Source organism: Raphanus sativus, chromosome 9 (assembly GCF_000801105.2).
Source record: "Raphanus sativus cultivar WK10039 chromosome 9, ASM80110v3, whole genome shotgun sequence".
Lineage (NCBI taxonomy): Eukaryota > Viridiplantae > Streptophyta > Magnoliopsida > Brassicales > Brassicaceae > Raphanus > Raphanus sativus.
The window spans coordinates 26,499,830-26,519,862 of record NC_079519.1 but is presented as its reverse complement, the minus strand read 5'-3'; the positions used below and the strand labels follow the sequence as shown (position 1 = coordinate 26,519,862).

Below are 20,033 nucleotides of genomic sequence, written 5' to 3'. Positions count from 1 at the left end.
ATTTAGTATAAAAAAAAAAAATTTGACACCCGCTCGGTCGAGCGGGTCGAAAATCTAGTTTTTCTTATTGCTTTAGAAAATAACTCAAAACTAAAGCTTTTTCACTAATCAATTCTTAAACTCGTAAGCTATGTTACCACTTGACATCTTCTTAAAGATAGATAACTCATAATCTCATTAGGACATACATATTTAAATAACTCCTAAATATTATTCATTCCATTTCATTTTAATTGTTGTTCTAGATTTATGCACACTGAAGTTATCATTAAGCAAAGGGTTAAAAAACCCCAAAGAGGACAAAGCCTCAAACGTACACCCATCTAAATGGAAAGCCAATAAGCAAAGAGAAAAAAAGAAAAAAAACAGAGGAAAAGGAAGAAAGACAGAAAACAGAAAAACAGGAAAGAAGAAAGAGAAGAACTACCAATAGGTAGTATTACAGATCGCATTCCTTAACGGAGGGAGCCAGAGGAAGCATCTAAACAGGAGCCATCGCCGACTCCAGAGCTAAAATGTGAAAGAGCCAAGAGGGACCACCAGTAGCAACATAGGATTGAACCCGGCTATCTGAAGTGATGCTTCCAGCTATCAACTCTTTGGGGTTTTTTAACCCTTTGCTTAATGATAACTTCAGTGTTAAAAAAAAGATTTATGCATACAGATTAACTATAAATCTAACATTATTTTAATCAATAGAAAAATAAATAGAAAATCTTGTTAATAAAGTTTGCATTGAAATTATAAAATAATACTTATGTTGAAACGAAATTTTAATCTACAAAAAATTTAAAAAAAAACGGAGAGAGTATATCTAATCCTAATCCTTTTGAAAATAACAATTTGATATGATTATAATAACTTGTGACTCAAGCTTTCTTCAAGTTCAAGTCAACATCCTTAGTCTAGATGTGTTTACAGAATGTTTCATAATCACTGTGGGTTTGAACGAGAAACATGGGTGTACATCAGTGCCGGTCTAATGGTTTATAATGTCCTAAGCCAAATTTAAAATTTATTTCTCTATACATATTTTATCAAGATCACAAAATAATATCAAACAGCAAAAAAATCAAATTTCAAAAACAGTTTATAAAAAATTTTATTGTTGAAATATAATTTTTTACATCTTTTCCGTAAAATCATCCATATATAAATAAATAAATATATATATATATATATATAGTTAATTCTTTCAATCACAGTTTCTTCAATAGAGAACATAGCAAGTCTATTTTAAAATCTTTCGTGACGTGGTAGAACACAAATTATTTTTTATCAATTTTATCTTCGAAAAACTTCTTTGAATTGTGGTGATTAATACCAAAATGGTTAATAATATACGATAAGTAATTTATATGTTTTCATAACAATATTTCAATTTTTTTTCAAAACTCAAACACTTCAATAGACTTTTGAACTTCACAGATCTTGATTTTTAAAGAATCTTCGTATCTATAAATAAATCATCACCAGTTATGTGTGAATTCATACCACCCCATAAATAATTTATAAAAAACTTAAAATCATATACTAAAACTTATAAACCATAACAAAGATTTATAATCATTTATTTTGACTTACAAATTTATATTATAAAATTTAATAAAAAATTTAAAATATTTTTTGAAGGTTTCTAAATAAAAGGTATGTTACTTCTAGTGGAAATTACAATAGTTGTATCTTAGAATGTTCTATATATATCATACTTACATCATACTTAATATTTTTATAATTGATACAATATTAACTCTAATTCTATGAAAATAATCATTTAAACTTTGCTAAAATAACCCCCCAAAATTAATATTTAGCTAAAAATCTCTATAAATTTTATTTGTTTAAGAAATATTAATAAGTATATAATGAATTTTGAAAATTTAAAAACATTTTAAATGGATTATCCGAACCCGAACCGAACCCGCAAAGATCTGAACCGAACCCGAACCGAAATTTAGAAATATCCGAATGGGGCTGAAATCTTTGACCCCGAAAACCCAAAACTCGAATAGACTGAACCGAAACCCGAATTGGTACCCGAACACTCAGCCCTAACACTAAGGCACGAGAAGACCTCATGTTGAAAAAATAAACCTCAAAATGTTCGAAGCCCATTTGTCTCGACAAGCACATATATAGGATGATGTCACAGGTTTAATATAACCACTTGTTTGTTTCCAGACCGAGCTCAAATAGGAAACAGGAGAGGGCAAAAGTACTATGAATCTTCAACCAATCTTGCACTTGTACAATAACATGTAATCTAAAATATAAATTAAAAGAAGTCTAAATAGCTAAACTATGCATACGCAATTACGCATCTCTTTGAGACGTTTATTTTAATTTCAATACGTTTTAGATTACGCACTTCTTATTCCAGCTCACTTTCTTTCGAAATGAGAGACCAGTGATCAATATATACGTTTCATTATATTCTGTATTATACAAATTAATCAGCCTAATTAATTACGTGTGATTATGTAAACCATATAACATCGTGTAGATGCGAAATACAATCAGATAAGTGAAAGAAAAAGAAGAAGAATAGTAATCTTTACAATGAGAGCGAGTGTTATGGTAATTAAATAACTTTGAAATTACTAGGCATTTACAGGAACAGAAGAAGAGGAAGATGGTGAGCTGATGGCTGAGACGCAGCCTTTAAGTCGATCAAGAATCGCGTTTTTGGTCTTCGTCAGGCTTGCATGTGACGTCAAAGGCAGTCCTTCTTTGACACATTCGTCGTACTTCTCTAGCACCGCCACAATGTTTGAGAAGTCCGGTCGCTTTGAAGGGTTCTCCGACCAGCACCTCTTGATCAGGTGAGCTAGCGCAGGCTGACAGCTAGCCGGTAATGGCGGTCTCTCGTTCTGCTCAGTTTTAAAAGAGAAAATATTAATGACTTGCGTCCCAAACGAACACAATCTCAGTGTTAAAGACAAACGCTTTTTTCACCTTTTCAGCGACTGCAAACGCGGCTTGCACGGGAGTCATGCCTTGGAATGGAAGCAAGGCAGTTGTGAGTTCCCATAGAACGATACCGAAGCTATAAACATCGACTTTTCTAGTATAAGGTTTCTCCTTGATCATCTCTGGAGCCATCCATCGATAAGTTCCCATATTACCCTTGGCTTCTCTGCATTGTGTCTCAAGACAAGAAGTCCCAAAATCTGCAACCTTAACTCTCATTTCATCATTCAAAAGTAAATTGTTGGACTTTAGGTCTCTGTGGATAACACCCTGCGAGTGAAGATACTCCATTCCTCTTGAGATGTCTAAAGCTAGCCTTAGTACGGTCTCAATCGAGAGCGAGTAAGGTTCCTTCTTGTTGAGGTACATTCGGAGATTACCTTGTGACATGTACTCAGTTATTATGCAGTAAACCGGCGGTTTCTTGCAAGCCGCAATAAACTATATATCAAAATAAAGATATAATTAGTATTCGAAACGATTAAGGCCTATGATCGTATGGATGCAATATATTAAAATGTGCCTTTGTATGATGTTGTTCTCTATTTGATATATATACATGCTATGTTGTTCCTTGCTAGAAAGAATAGTTTTTTCCACAGAACTTAAGGAGATAGCAATATAAAGAGAAGATTTTCAGAATTTAAGATCCTCCATATATACTTATTTTTTGTTTATTAGTTTATTCTGGTCTAGATAGCAATAAAATAGTTTTTTGATGTTAAAAAACTATGAAAGAATAGGTTTTGTGTTATTAATAATTAATTATTAAATTTATACCTCATAATCTAAAACCAATGGGTCTAAAGATAAGATCTGTGTGTTATGTTTTTTTCTCCCACCAAATTTTTTTTCACCAAGATTTTCTTGATAATGGAAAAAGGTTTTAAACTTTGATAAGCAAAAAGAGAAAATCAGACCTGGACGATGTTAGGGTGAAAGAGACGAGAAAGCAGAGCAACCTCGGACTTAAACTGCTGTTCGAGTTTAGCCCTTGTCTCTTTCTTGTGTGTTGGGATCCTCACCATCTTCACGGCGACCGCTCTCTGTTTGTAGATCCCTCTGTAAATCCTGCTGTGCGCTCCCGAAGCAAACTTGTTCCCAATAAAGAGCTGCGAAAGATCAGCGGTCCATTCCTCTCTTTCCCCTTTAGACGCTTCCCATGTCTCCACGTTCTCGGACTCTAGGATCATAGACCAAGATTCCATGCTGTCGAATCTCTTCTTCTCCATCGTCTCGCTTTCTGCATACCGGTTGGTTTTGGAGGAAGATGGGTTTGCGGATAAGGAGGCGGGGAAGGAAGACTCTGGAAGAAATTTGGATCTCAGAGACCGCCTGAGACGAAACGGGTTGAAACATGAACCAGACATGGTGAATCCAAAGAGAGTTAGCTTGGATCACAAGGTAGGGTTTGTGAAAGCAGAGGATCTAGGGTTTATTGAACTAGGGTTTTCCTTCTGAAAGTGTGAATAGATTTCAGGAAGTGCATGAACTGATTCAGAAACATGGGTTCTGTAGGATCTCCCGAGAATATAGCCGCGGTTTCATTAATTTTCTCGGGAAGACAAAACAGAATCAGGGAATATAAAATTTCAGATATGTTAAAACTAAGAAAGATTTTGTCACAAGGAAGATACTCTTACAGGAATGAAACAGAAACAGAGAAGGAAACAAATGGGTTTCATCTTTGTCTTTTTCTTAGCAGAACAATGAAACTCTCCGGGAAAATTAACAAAGGGGAAGAAAATTTTCCTGGGAAAAAGATGAGGACACGAGAAGAGGGAAAAGCACCAGAAAGTTTTGGATACAAGTTGAGTTTTACAAGTTACATAAGAAATCAAGTGAATAAGGAAGGGACCCAAAGTAAGAGATTTTCAAAGGTTTCTCGTGATTGCTTCGTTCAAAAGTAAGCTTTTTTAGAGAGAAAGAGTTATTATGATACATCTTTTATATACCATTTTTGTTTTCTGTTTAGAACAAATTCAATGGTGTTTGGTTCGTGTATATTGGGGGGATAGTCAGTGTCGGTCTGATATGTGATCTGAACTTGGAACATGAAATATTAATATATAGTGTACAGATATCACTAAACAAAAGATACTTTAGCAAAAAAAGAAGAAGTCTGAAATGAGTTTATGAGGGTGGAAAACTCATACTTCCACACATCTTCTTCTCAAGTCCGGGTCTGGGATAGAGCTTTTTTAGGAAACTGATTTTAAATATTATTAAAGAGTTTTTTAAATAAATTATCAATTTAGGTTTAGATACACACTATGAACGCCTAAAAAAATCAGTTTTGATCAACGCCTTAAAAAGGGCAAATTTTTTGGCTAAGAACAATGTTTGATATGAATTATTGTTTGGTTTTGATATACATTATTAAATTACAAATTCATATTATATTGAAGAAGAAAATACTTTTTTGTTTAAAATTATATAGCTTATCAATTAGTTTATTTGAAATGTTTTATGTACACTCTTATGTTACAAAATCGTTTTTTATTTTATGTGCATTTATAAAAATCCCCTAGTCTATATTTGAGAAGTGATTTTGACATGTGTCATCATCATATTAATTTTGAAAGAAAAATGATGACATGGCACACTAATATTGATGACATGGCTTGAAGTAAATTATAACATGGATATTTACATTTAGTATTGATTTATATTTAAGATAATTTTTTTAAAATATGGTAATAACTTATAAATCATTATGACATATTTACATTTAATATTGATTTATATTTAAGGTAAGTTTTTAAAATATGATAATAACTTATATATCATAATTATTATAACAATAAATAATAAATTAAATTGAAAATAATAATAATTAAAATTTTTGAAATATTATTTAGCTACATTTTTATAAGTATATAATTTTTATTACAAAAACAGTTCTTCTAAATACTATGCATTTAAAAAAAAATTCTTTAAATAACGATATAGACATTTACAATTATTGTTGATTTGTATTTTTAGTAAGTTTTTAAAATATGGTAATAACTCATAGAACATCATTAATATAGCAATAAATAATATAATGTTAATAAATTAAATTGAAAAATAATAATAATTAAAATTTTGAAATGTTATTTAGCTATATTTTTATAAGTATAGAATTTTTATTACAAAAACAGTTCTTCTAAATACTATGCATTTAAAAGAAGAATAATTTTCTTTAAATAACGACATGGACATTTACAATTATTGTTGATTTGTATATTTAGTAAGTTTTTAAAATATGGTAATAACTCATAGATCATCATTAATATAGCAATAAATAATATAATGTTATCAATAGAAATATAATATTATTTTGGAATTTTCAAAATTTAATTCTATTTTATAATTATTATTAGTAAAACAATTCTTCAAAATTATACAGTTTTAAATGTAATTTTTAATCTCAATGCTATTAGTTTATTTTTAATATCCATAAATTTTAGAAAATTATTTAGTTTTATGTTTTGATAATTATACATTTAACAAAATTTTCTCTTACATTTAAAAAATTTGATTTAATATATTTAAACAAAAAGATATAAATTAAATAATATTTCAAAATTTTAATTTAAATATATACATATATATTACTAAAATACATTTAATAAAAAATTAATCTTAAAGTTTTTACATATTATTAAATTAAGATTACATATTGTAAGCAAATAATAAAATCAAAAATTAACAAAATCAAAAATTAACAAATTTTGTATTTTAAAATAAATTTAAATTTTAAAACTTTTATTTCTGCACATGGTGCTGGAAAACACCTAGTTTATAGTATTTTAATAGCATTTTTGTATCTGATCCAGGCACTTGGTCGATCTGATAAATTCGGTGACCGTATATAATCTGATCTGAGTTTAGTTAAACCCCAATAGGTGAAAACATGATAAACCCCAATAAAACCTCAAAAACACATCATTAACATACAATCTAATACTGGTTGGTTCAATAAAACCCCACACAAATCTGATGATACTTTTTAAAAAATAATTCATTAAAGAAATAATTGAATGATAGTTATCTACCTAATCTTCTAGCCAACTTTATCGCGGATGCATTACCATTTGGAAATAACTAGGTGTTTTGCCCGCAGTTGCGGGCTTAATAATTTTACAAATTACTAAATAAATATATTATAAATTCGAGAAACATTAAAATAAATTATTTTCATGCCTTTGATATATTTAATAATTAATTAAATATTAATTTTATATACAATAAAGTTTATTTTAATAAAAAAATTATTATGTAAACAACTTGAAAATATTCATATATTCATAAAAATATATACAAGGATTTATATTTATTTTAAAATATTTTGATGTAAATATTATTGGATCACATAATATATAATTTGTAGATAATGATGAGAATCAAATTAATGAAATTCGTTTTAAATTTGTGAGTAATTCTATATTAACAAATCTAATTTAATTATGTATTAAGAATAATGAAAATTTTAAACGCTATAACTTTTAACGTGAGAGAAAGAAAATCGCTTTGAATATAGTATTATAAACTAAATGTTCTCTTTTCAGTTATATAAAATTGATAATTTTTCTTGATTAATCTTTAGTTATGTGTTGTTTTATTTTAGTTTAATTTATTATTAAAAGATAGTTTCAGATAACAACACAATATATGTGTTTATATCATATTTTATTTTTTAATATATATTAGGTTTCAGATAATTCTTCTTATTATTGTTATTATTATTTTTAATCATTTTAATTCGTTTTTATTTTGGAGTTAATTTATATATTTTATTCATTAAGGGTATAAACGATATTAACCACTCTAACTTTTAACGTGAGAGCTCGAATCCAAAATTATTAAAATAAATTATTTTCATGCCTTTGATATATTTAATAATTAATTAAATATTAATTTTATATACAATAAAGTTTATTTTAATAAAAATATTTATTATGTAAACAACTTGAAAATATTCATATATTCACAAAACTATATACATGGATTTATATTTATTTTAAAAATATTTTGATGTAAATATTATTGGATCACATAATATATAATTTTGTAGATAATGATGAGAATCAAATTAATGAAATTCGTTTTAAATTTGTGAGTAATTCTATATTAACAAATCTAATTTAATTATGTATTAAGAATAATGAAAATTTTAAACGCTATAACTTTTAACGTGAGAGAAAGAAAATCGCTTTGAATATAGTATTATAAACTAAATGTTCTCTTTTCAGTTATATAAAACTGATAATTTTTCTTGATTAATCTTTAGTTATGTGTTGTTTTATTTTAGTTTAATTTATTATTAAAAGATAATTTCAGATAACAACACACTATATATGTGTTTATATCATATTTTATATTTTAATATATATTAGGTTTCAGATAATTCTTCTTATTATTGTTATTATTATTTTTAATCATTTTAATTCGTTTTTATTTTGGAGTTAATTTATATATTTTATTTATTAAGGGTATAAACGATATTAACCACTCTAACTTTTAACGTGAGAGCTCGAATCCAAAATCACACTATATATGTGTTTATATCATATTTTATATTTTAATATATATTAGGTTTCAGATAATTCTTCTTATTATTGTTATTATTATTTTTAATCATTTTAATTCGTTTTTATTTTAGAGTTAATTTATATATTTTATTTATTAAGGGTATAAACGATATTAACCACTCTAACTTTTAACGTGAGAGCTCGAATCCAAAATTTTACTTCGCAAATAATAGTATAGATAATAAAAACTTAATTAAACTCCATATTTCACATTGCTGTTTCGAATTACTTTACTATTTTATAATCTTTTCAAGTTTTGTTTTTTCTCTAATTCTAGAGAGAGGGATATAACGGTTGGGTGTGGTTTTTTCTTTTGTGCTATAATATTACTGTAGATATATATTGTTCAGTGCTACCTTAAATTTAATGTTAATAAAGCAAAAGAATACAAGCGATAATGTTTTATTTAACAGTTTTATAAATCAAAGTAGATTCTGGATTTTTTGGGTTATAAACAAATTTTGATATGAATTCATATTTTAGAATTTTGTATATTATTATGCTATAAAATGTACTATATCAAATAAGATTTTTTTTAAAATTATATAATTCATGAATAAGTTTATTTAAAAATTTTATGTACACTTTTATATAACTTTTTATTGGGCTTATTCATTCTATCTGAACCCAAAAATTGAACTGAAACCAACACAAAAATACAGATTCGAATTTTGGATGGAAAAAAATGCCTATTGAGTTTTTTGGACCCGTGAGTTTCTGTTCGAGTTTGGGTAACAAACTATAACCAAAATATCAAATCTGAAAATTAAAAAAAAATTATAATACTAAAAACTTATCTGAAATACCAAAATTCTAAAAACAGTTAGAATGATGCTTATTATAAAACTGAGAAAATATATGAATTTATTGGGATACGTGCGCCTTTCTTACAAGAAACATGCATACCTAAATGCATTGGTAAATTACAACTAATGGTCGTACCAAGATGTGAAATTACCCGAAGTCAACCTCGTGAATTATAAACTTGTAGCAGTATCATATTTTGAAAGTTGAAACTATAGATAGGGTTTCTAATATTGTCTTGTCATTTGTGTTAAAATCGAGTATGTAATCAGTTACTTCTCCAACGTCAGATTACTTGATCAGTATCATGACAAATATTTTCTAACTTCCTTTTCGGATTCTTTAACCGACGCTAGAAGGTTGCAATAACTCCCTTTAGTTGGGATTTATATTATCTTTCTTTTATTTTTTGGTTATTCTTCCATCAGTTCCCTCGTACAGTATATGTTTAAGAGTATGAAACAGGAGATGGAAGATGAGTTTTTGAACTGATGACGCGAATGGATTAATGATTCTTGAGCGAGTTTTGTTAGTCTTAGATATTTTAGTAAATTCTGAGGAGGACATGTACTTGTTGCGTTCAAAAAGAGGCTGCATAAAAAAAAGTGGCTGCATAGAACTGAAATTCATAGACACTACGCAACAAGAACATGCGTTATCCAACCGCTGAGCCTATCATTCAGATGAAGGCATGAAACGAAACAAGGTCGTATATTTTGTCATGCATAGGTAACCAAGAAAACACATGCGTATGTATTTTACTAGCGGAGATTAATTAGGTCGGAAGTATTGCATTGATTTCATATATATACAATAGACATTACACATGGCGAGTAACATAATATCATAATTGATAGAGGTGACAATCTCTAGTTTTATTTATGAATACAGAAGAGATTGCTGATTTTGCGGAGTATTATTAATTGTTCAAGGGACACTGTTGCCAATGCTGCCACCCGCCCTGGTGTAGGCATATCCGTTACTAGATCCATTGCTTTTAGCACCGTCGGGACCCGCTTCAGCATCGGCACCATCTTGACGGTTAGCGATACTGGTAGAATAAGCACTTGGGTTAGGACCATCGGCACCATCTTGACGGTTAGCGATACTGGTAGAATAAGCACTTGGGTTAGGACCATCGACAGTGACATTTCCAGAGGTACTTACATAGGTTCTTCCAGCTGCACTAGAGCCAGGACCACCAGGACCCGATGTAGCATTATCATTGGCAGTTATCACTCTGATGGCCGTACTTGTAACAGTAAGGACAAGCTCAGTTCCAACGCCGTTGGTAGCGGCAGTTTTAGGAATAGAGATGCCTAATTTGGTGTCTTTGGACAACATACCTACTCCGTTCTCAACTCCTTTTGTTGCAGAGACTGCTTCACCTAATCCAGGGATGGGTACTGGCGGAATCACTGGTGTCGGAAGCGTTGATGGCAATGGCGGAAGCATAAGGGGTTTTTGATCCATCAGTTCTTTGGACACTTTCTCGAGCTTCCTTGCGCCTACATCAGTACAAAGAACTCCAATGAACAAGAGCATCACAAGAAAATTGGTAGCGGTATTCATTTTTCTTTGATTTGTAGTTTTTTTTTTTGTTCTTTGAAAAGAGTTTGTGTTCCAAACGTCCATGGCCTATAAATAGTCACACGCCTAATTAAACACACTTTACATAAATTTTAAAATGTCAGTGTGTATATTTTGTTGCTTGTTACTGAAAATAATTTAATGCGAAATAGATATCGTATAAACTAGGTATGTGAGCCAGGGGCGAATCCAGACAACTATTTTCATGGGTGCACTAGTATTAAATTAAAATATTTTTGGGTGCACATAAAAAAATTTGTGAAAGAATGCATTGGTTTTTCAAAAAGATTATGGGTGCACAGGCACCCCCTCCCAACACCCTAGCTTCGCCCCTGATGTGAGCTACTTGAAAGTATTTAACATGACGTATTGGTAAATTCAACTTAGATATTAATTATAAAAAAAAAATATCTGGTGTTTTTCTTACGTAATGTTCTCAAATTGGATAAATCAGTCAGTCAGGCCACTAAAACAAGATATAGCGGCAATTATAAATGAAGAGAAAACTATATATATATGACAAGCTTTCGTAATTGTTACGAAGAACTAAGTAAATGTGAAAGCGATATGGATTTAATGATTATATCTATATTACTTGAAGTGAGTTAATTAAGAAGATATTTAGATTTGATAGGAGCACTGAATATTCTTACGATATGTTTTCATACACCCGAAATTATGAAAAAGAACAAGCAGGTAAAGCAATATTTTATTGCTCAAGTTACAAAATTTAATATTTCTCTTGAAAATTTGTATACTTGTAACTCGTTTAGTTTGTCCTGTGTTAGATGGAGTATGCCAACGTATGTAACTTGCAAAATTGGAGTATGCCAACGGCCCCAACGTGTATGTAAATGTCAAAAAATATAGAAAAAAAATCTAATGTAAATGTTTAATATCGTGGAAAGGTTAAGGTATAACTTTCTTTTAAAACCAAGATAGAGATTGCATTATCAAATCATTATGTATTTAGCTCGTATCAAATCAGTATGTATGTTTTCAACAACTTTCAAGATTTTTCTTTTTAACACTCAATCTATCTATACTATTATTTATGAAGTTATTTTGCTGATTTGTCACATTCTCTTTGATTTTAGCTAATTTTGCTTATTTGTCATATTTTTATTAGTTATAGCTTAAATATTTAATTTATTAATTTAAATAATATTAATATTTCGAAATTTCTAATTAATTTATATAAAGTGATTTTGCTAATTTGTCACATTCTCCATGATTTTATCTAATTTTTCTTATTTTCATATTTTTATTAGTTTTTACTTTAAATATTTAATTTATTAATTTAAATAAGATTACTATTTCGAAATTTCTAATTAATTTATATAAAGTAATTTTTCTGATTTGTCATATTTTACATGATTTTATCTATTTTTTCTTATTTGTCATTATAATTAGTTTTAAGCTTTAATAATTAATCTATTAATTTAAATTAAAGTAATTTTTCTGATTTGTCATATTTTACATGATTTTATCTATTTTTTCTTATTTGTCATTATAATTAGTTTTAAGCTTTAATAATTAATCTATCAATTTAAATAATATAACTATTTCAAAATTCTAATTAATTTATGAATTTAAATAATATAACTATTTTGAACTTTGTAATTGGAATAATTATTAAATAATATAATTATTTTGCTTATGTGTCAGCTTCTCCATGATTTTAGATTTAGTCAATAATTATCTTATTAACTAAAATTATTATTTCTTAAATAAAAGTATAGATTTTAGTAATATTTGTATATCAGATAATAAAAAATTTGAGAATAATATGATATTTATCATCTACACAACTATTAGATAAATCTTATTAATATTAAATAAAAATATTCTTCTCTTATATGTCGAAAGGATTAAATCTATGGTATTAAAAAGATTATATATTTTAGGATTTTGTTGATATAAACTCATCGACAGCATATACAATTTATTATTTTAATTTATTACTTTTAAATATGTTTTTTAATAATTGTAAATTTTTGTAATATGTGTTACCACAAAAACTCATGTTTATGTTCTATCAAATCAAAACTCGATAACATGGTGTATGAGCAAATATACAGAAAACAAATCGCAAAGAAAAAATCAATATTTTAAAACATAAGAGATTTCCTAAACATTTTGAAAACATTGGTGGAATTATTTGTTTAATATAAATCATTATTTTTAAAATTAAGATAATTATTATATATATATTGTTGTTATTTTAAAATAATATTTTCAATTATAATAATTAAAAATTAAGAATAAAACATTTATAGTTCAATATTAACTTTAAAATCATTTCTATAAATATAAGCATATATATTTTGATGTGAGTATTTTAAATTTTTGACTCAGTAATAAACATATATATTTTGATGAAAACATTATCATATATAAATAATTTGATGTTTGATTTACACTTTTTGAAAACATTTAAGTTAGAAAGATGTAAACTAACAAATATTCGTAAAATGATTATGCCTGCAAATGCGGGCAAAACACCTAGTATATTATATTATTACAAAATTTCAAGATTTTTCTAATCTTATGAATATTCACGTTTGACTGTATCACTTGATCCGTCATATAAGATCCAATCTTGACGGGTTTTTTTTCTCCATGTTACAGATTTTTTGTAAACTGTTTTTCCATTAATTTAAATAATTCTGCATTTCTCCAGAATTGAAACCAACACCTCCTATTGTAAATGCATTAACTTTCAAGATTTTTACCCCGAGCAAGGAAAGAAGTTAAGTTGATTAAAGAAATTACTAAACAGGGATATGTTCATTTTTCGTAAGCCTAGGTTAAAATCTCAAACTAAAGGTTAAGAGCAATTTCAATAAGACTTCTTTTTGTAACACAAATTTTGATTACTTCTCAAACATGCTAACTACAATTAAGAGAAAAAATTTAAAAACAAATAAAAGACAAGAAAACATAAGAGATAGAACATTCAATGGTTTGGTATTTTCCACTTTGGAACCCACCCGGCCGGTAACTAAGAAAACATGAAGAATCCCTTTTACAGGTTTCCTTTACTTTCTTCTTCCCAATAGCTTTTGTAATTTGATTTTGGGTTTTTTTGACCTATTTATCTCAGGAAGACGTGAGCTTAAATTCTTCAGGTGAAGATGGTTCAGGAATCAGCAGACAGACCCACCACTGAACACACAAAACAGGAAAGCTTGCCCGTTCATTCTTTGGTAACTACATATTTTTTTTTACTTTTTAACTATTGTTTCATCGCCAAGAATCTGATCACTTATTACACTAGTGAACTGCACAAGTCTAATGTCTCTGCAGCTAGACAAGTCATGATCTGGCAAGGCTCTTGCTTTATCACACCTCTCCTTGGAGCTCTTATTGCTGACTCTTATTAGGGAAGATACTGTAAGAAGAGTAAAAAAAGAAGACCCTAAAAGTTCGAGTTTTGTATCCCTGAAATTGCATAGCTTTTGTTGTTAGGGAATGGCTTTGTTGACACTCTCGGCTAGTGTTCCGGGTTTAAAGCCAGCAGAATGTATTGGCCTTCTCTGTGTCCACCAGCAACTACGGTTCAGTATGCTGTTTTGCTTGTCAGGGCTTTACCTTATAGCACTTGGCACTGGAGGAATCAAACCTGTGTGTATCATCTTTTGGTGTTGATCAGCTTGATGATACTACTGACTTTAATTGCTTGTGTGGGTTCAAAATAATTGAGGGTGCGTGTTTGTTTCATGATTCCTACTCTCTTCATGGGACTCTATCGTGAGTTTCTCCTTTGGAACTCCGCTTTATAAGTTTCAGAAACCTGGAGGGCAGCCCTATTACAAGAGTTTGCCAAGTTCTTGTAGCTTCATACCGTAACATAAATCTCAATGGCCCTGACGATTAAGACATCGCATTTCTGTTTGAAACAGAAGATAAAATCTCTGGAAGCAGGAAGATTGAGCACACACAGTCTCTCATATCTATGCAAGGTTTCTTGACAAAAGGGCTGTTACCTCAGGAGTCAGGAGACGAATATTTCAACCCATGGAAGCCTATGTACAGTGACTCAAAAGAAGAAGTTAAGATTCTGATTCTCTATTTTTGCAACAAGGACGGTCCATGAAACGATTATCAGCTACTTCGAGATACCTCCTGCTACACCCGGGGTTTTCGACACTCTTATATCTGTCCCAATCTATGACCGTTCATTGTTTGTACCCTTTGTGAGACACAGTTTACAAGCAGACCAAAAATATTAACATATTTATGTATTTTATATGATATATAGTATAACTTTAATAATATACAAATAAACAAAAAGGATAGAGGATATTAAAATTATTATCAAATCTTTCTTATTCAAATCATTAATGATCATATATATGTTAATTATATTAATTAATTTCGTAACTTTTATTTAATGAAAGAATGAATAATATGTACATTACTAATCAATTTGATAGTTAGTTTAGAAAGAAAGTATAATATATCTTTAAACTAGGTGTTTTGTCTGCACATGCAGACTTAATAAATTTACAAAATTTGTAAATAAATATATTATCAATTCAAAAATCACTATAATAATAATCATCATTATCTAAAAGATTTTATATCATGTTATCTAAGAGTATTTTACATCATAATATTTTAAAAATAAATATGAAATCTGTTTTATTTTACATTATTAAGTTTTATTTTAATAAAATTTACTTTACTACGTAAAATAAATTTGAAAACATTCATATATACATAAAACTATATACAGTGATTCATATTTATTTTTAAAATATTATGATATAAAATACTCTTAGTTAACATGATATGCAATCTTTTAGATAATGATGATTATTAAATTAATGAAATACATTTTTATTTATAATGATTTTTATTAACAGATATAATATAAATATTTATTAAGTGTAATCAAGACTTTAAACGCTCTAACTTTTAACGTGAGAACAAAAAAAATATCTTACAAATAATAATATAAATATTTTTTAATTCTTTACGAACTATTTTCAAATATTATCACAACTAGTGATTTCGACTGTGTTAAGAAATTTATCCTAAAAATATATGATTCATTTTATCTTATGTGATGATATAATATATATATATATATATATATATATATATATATATATATATATATATATATTAAAATAAAACGATTTAATATTAATAAACCAAATATAATATAAAAATATATATATAATATTTTTATGTTACTAAAATGAATATAATATTAATTTAATTATGATACTATCATTAGAATTTTTAATTGCTCTCAAGATAGTTATAATGATAAATTATCTGTTAACTCACTAAAATTATTTTTTAAAATTAATAATTGAAAATAAAATACGACTTATATTGAAATAATAGAGTGCATGAAAAGTCAATAAAATATCGAATCTATAATTCAAAACATTTACAAATAAACAAAATAAACCTAAAACTATGGGAAAAATTGATACATAAATCAAATCACTTCATAAATAATAGTATAACTAGGTGTTTTGCCCGCACATGCGGGCATAAATTTCTTATAAATACTTATTAGTTTATTTCTTATTAATCTAAAATCAGCATAATAAATTATTTTTATGTTTTTAAATAATTAAATCAAACATCAAAATATTTATATATGTCAAATATCTTTTATCAAAATATATACTTATTATTGTGTTAAGTTTTTTTAAAACACTCATATCTTAGAGATAGTTGGAAAATATATTTATATTTTTTTGGTTGACTAATATTAATTATAAATTGTTTTGTATCTTAATTTTTTTAACTGTCTAATAAAATATTGTTTTCAGATAGGCATATATATATATATATATATATATATATATAAGAGTTATCTTATTTTTTTAAAAAATTCTATAATATTATTTTGTAATCAATTATTTAATATAGCATATTACATATAAACTTTATATCATTAAAATAAAATTCGTTTTTATTTATATATAAATTCAGTAAGGGTAATATAAACTTTATATCATTAAAATAAAATTCGTTTTTATTTATATATAAATTCAGTAAGGGCATTATTTAAGTTAATAAAATAGTGAATAGTTAGAAACTAATAATAAACCGATAACCTATCTAAAAGTCTAAAACCTAATAAAAATATGACAAATAAGAAAAGCTAATATAACATATAAATTTAATATTAATAGAAATAAAATTCATTTTTATTTATATACAAGATTCATCAAAACTGTTTTTGAAATTAATAAATTAGTGACTGAGCTAAAAACAAATAATAAATCAATGATAATTTAGTTTAAATTTAATAAAAACATGACAAATAAACAAAATTAGCTAAAATTATGGAGAACATGACAAGTAAGCAAAATCACTTCATAAATAATAGTATTTCTCTAATCTTATGAATATTCACGTTTGACTGTATCACTTGATCCGCCCTATAAGATCCAATCTTGACGGGTTTTTTAGCTCCATGTTACAAATTTTTTGTAAACTGTTTTTCCATTAATTTAAATAATTCTGCATTTCTCGAGAATTGAAACCAACACCTCCTATTGTAAATGCATTAACTTTCAAGATTTTTACCTCGAGCAAGGAAAGAAGTTAAGTTGATTAAAGAAATTACTAAACAGGGATATATTCATTTTTCGTAAGCCTAGGTTAAAATCTCAAACTAAAGGTTAAGAGCAATTTCAATAAGACTTCTTTTTGTAACACAAATTTTGATTACTCTCAAACATGCTAACTACAATTAAGAGAAAAATTTTAAAAACAAATAAAAGACAAGAAAACATAAGAGATAGAACATTCAATGGTTTGGTATTTTCCACTTTGGAACCCACCCGGCCGGTAACTAAGAAAACATGAAGAATCCCTTTTACAGGTTTCCTTTACTTTCTTCTTCCAATAGCTTTTGTAATTTGATTTTGGGTTTTTTTGACCTATTTATCTCAGGAACACGTGAGCTTAAATTCTTCAGGTGAAGATGGTTCAGGAATCAGCAGACAGACCCACCACTGAACACACAAAACAGGAAAGCTTGCCCGTTCATTCTTTGGTAACTACATATTTTTTTTTTACTTTTTAAATATTGTTTCATCGCCAAGAATCTGATCACTTATTACACTAGTGAACTGCACAAGTCCAATGTCTCTGCAGCTAGACAAGTCATGATCTGGCAAGGCTCTTGCTTTATCACACCTCTCCTTGGAGCTCTTATTGCTGACTCTTATTAGGGAAGATACTGTAAGAAGAGTAAAAAAAGAAGACCCTAAAAGTTCGAGTTTTGTATCCCTGAAATTGCATAGCTTTTGTTGTTAGGGAATGGCTTTGTTGACACTCTCGGCTAGTGTTCCGGGTTTAAAGCCAGCAGAATGTATTGGCCTTCTCTGTGTCCACCAGCAACTACGGTTCAGTATGCTGTTTTGCTTGTCAGGGCTTTACCTTATAGCACTTGGCACTGGAGGAATCAAACCTGTGTGTATCATCTTTTAGTGTTGATCAGCTTGATGATACTACTGACTTTAATTGCTTGTGTGGGTTCAAAATAATTGAGGGTGCGTGTTTGTTTCATGATTCCTATGTATATCAAACAAAGTCCCACATCGGATATTAGACAAAGGAAAATCTAATCTCCGATGTGGACACGGGATTTAACAATCCCAACAATTGGTATCAGAGCGGTTGACGAGAAATTTGCAAGAAAACCTAAATACTCTTTAAGAGATGAATGGGCACTATATAGTTTTAATTTTACTTTAATTATTCGCCAATATTTTTAACTCTAACGTGAGAACAAAAAAAATATTGGCAAATAAATAAAATAAAATTAAAACTATATAGAAATTGACAAATAAGTCAAATCACTTCATAAATAGTACTATAATAATATAGACTGACCAACCTAATTTTTAAAAAATTCTGAATTATCGTAGTAATTACAAGTGACTACCTCAACTGTTATAATGTTTTTTTAATTAATATAAATAAGAGATTATATATTTTGGATTGAAATTATATAACACACTTATTTTGCGATGAAAATTTCTATTAAATGAAATGGAAAGAGTAAAAAAGTAGGAATAAATTGATGTGGATGATTTGTATCCTAATAATATAAAATAAACATAATTTTATTTAATGAGCATGCGTGTGCGTATACAAGTTAAATACAAACTCCAACAGGAGTCTCTCTCTCTCTCTCTCTCTCTCTCTCTCTCTCTCTCTAGCAAAGAAGAAACTTAAAACAATTACCAAGATGATGATGAAGACGAAGAGAAATGAAGGAACACTAGTATGTACGTACACACAGCGACAATTATATTCATACATCGTTACCGTTAATGAATTCGAGGAGATGCAATAGAGAGGCTACGTCGGTGTTTCGCCGGAAGAATAAAAAGTTTGCATGAGTCGTCGGCGTACATGGGAAAGCCAGGCATTTCTTTATTTTTAGTTTCTCTCTTTTTAATCTTTATTTATAGTTTCTTTCTTAAATTGAAAAGGTCGAATAATTCAGATTTTATCGTAATCAAACCAGTAATAAGATGGATCGATCTGCTTTCCCACCTTTTGTTGTTTTATTAGTTTGTGTTCCCCTTCTTTTTTTTTCTTGAAAAAATTGTGTTCCCCTTCTTCCTGCTATTTTATTTTGTTGTATAATATATTTTTTGTTGTATTATATATTTTCATATAATGTTATAACTAATCCAAATATATAAATGTATTTATCTTATAAAATAATATATGTAATCGTTGTTTGTTACGTTTTTGGTTGGTTCAACGTCAAATCAAATAGCAAATTATAACATGATTACTTATAACATATATCATCCTAGTTTTTTTAAAAACTATAAAAATTAAAATGCGTCGCAGTTACGTAGTTGTCCTTGTTTCAAGCATTCACGCTACATATATGAATAATAAATTCATAATGTGTTTTAACATTTTCCAAACACTACCAAATTTTAGCAAAAAAAGAAGAACATTTTCAAAACACTTCATGACAAATATTCAAGTGCTGAACCGTACTAAAATTTTAACACCGTTGAGGTCTTGAAAGAAAAACGCAAAAATACTTTTAAAGAAAACGCAGTTTTGTCTTAACATGTTTACCAA

General features: G+C 28.0%; 1 protein-coding gene and 1 pseudogene across 1 annotated transcript; one reads left to right on the top strand and one right to left on the bottom strand.

The window, feature by feature from the left end:
* Positions 1-2,453: 2,453 nt before the first annotated feature.
* Positions 2,454-4,916, bottom strand: LOC108825802 (serine/threonine/tyrosine-protein kinase HT1). Its single transcript, XM_018599155.2, has 3 exons — positions 3,891-4,916; positions 2,956-3,411; positions 2,454-2,870 (listed from the first exon to the last, which is right to left on the bottom strand). Exons 1-3 carry the CDS (start codon positions 4,338-4,340, stop codon positions 2,601-2,603), a joined length of 1,176 nt encoding a protein of 391 aa, XP_018454657.1. The 5' UTR covers positions 4,341-4,916; the 3' UTR covers positions 2,454-2,600.
* A 9,101-nt stretch (positions 4,917-14,017) lies between these two features.
* LOC130499908 (protein NRT1/ PTR FAMILY 8.4-like) lies at positions 14,018-15,140 on the top strand (annotated as a pseudogene).
* The last annotated feature ends 4,893 nt before the right edge of the window (positions 15,141-20,033 follow it).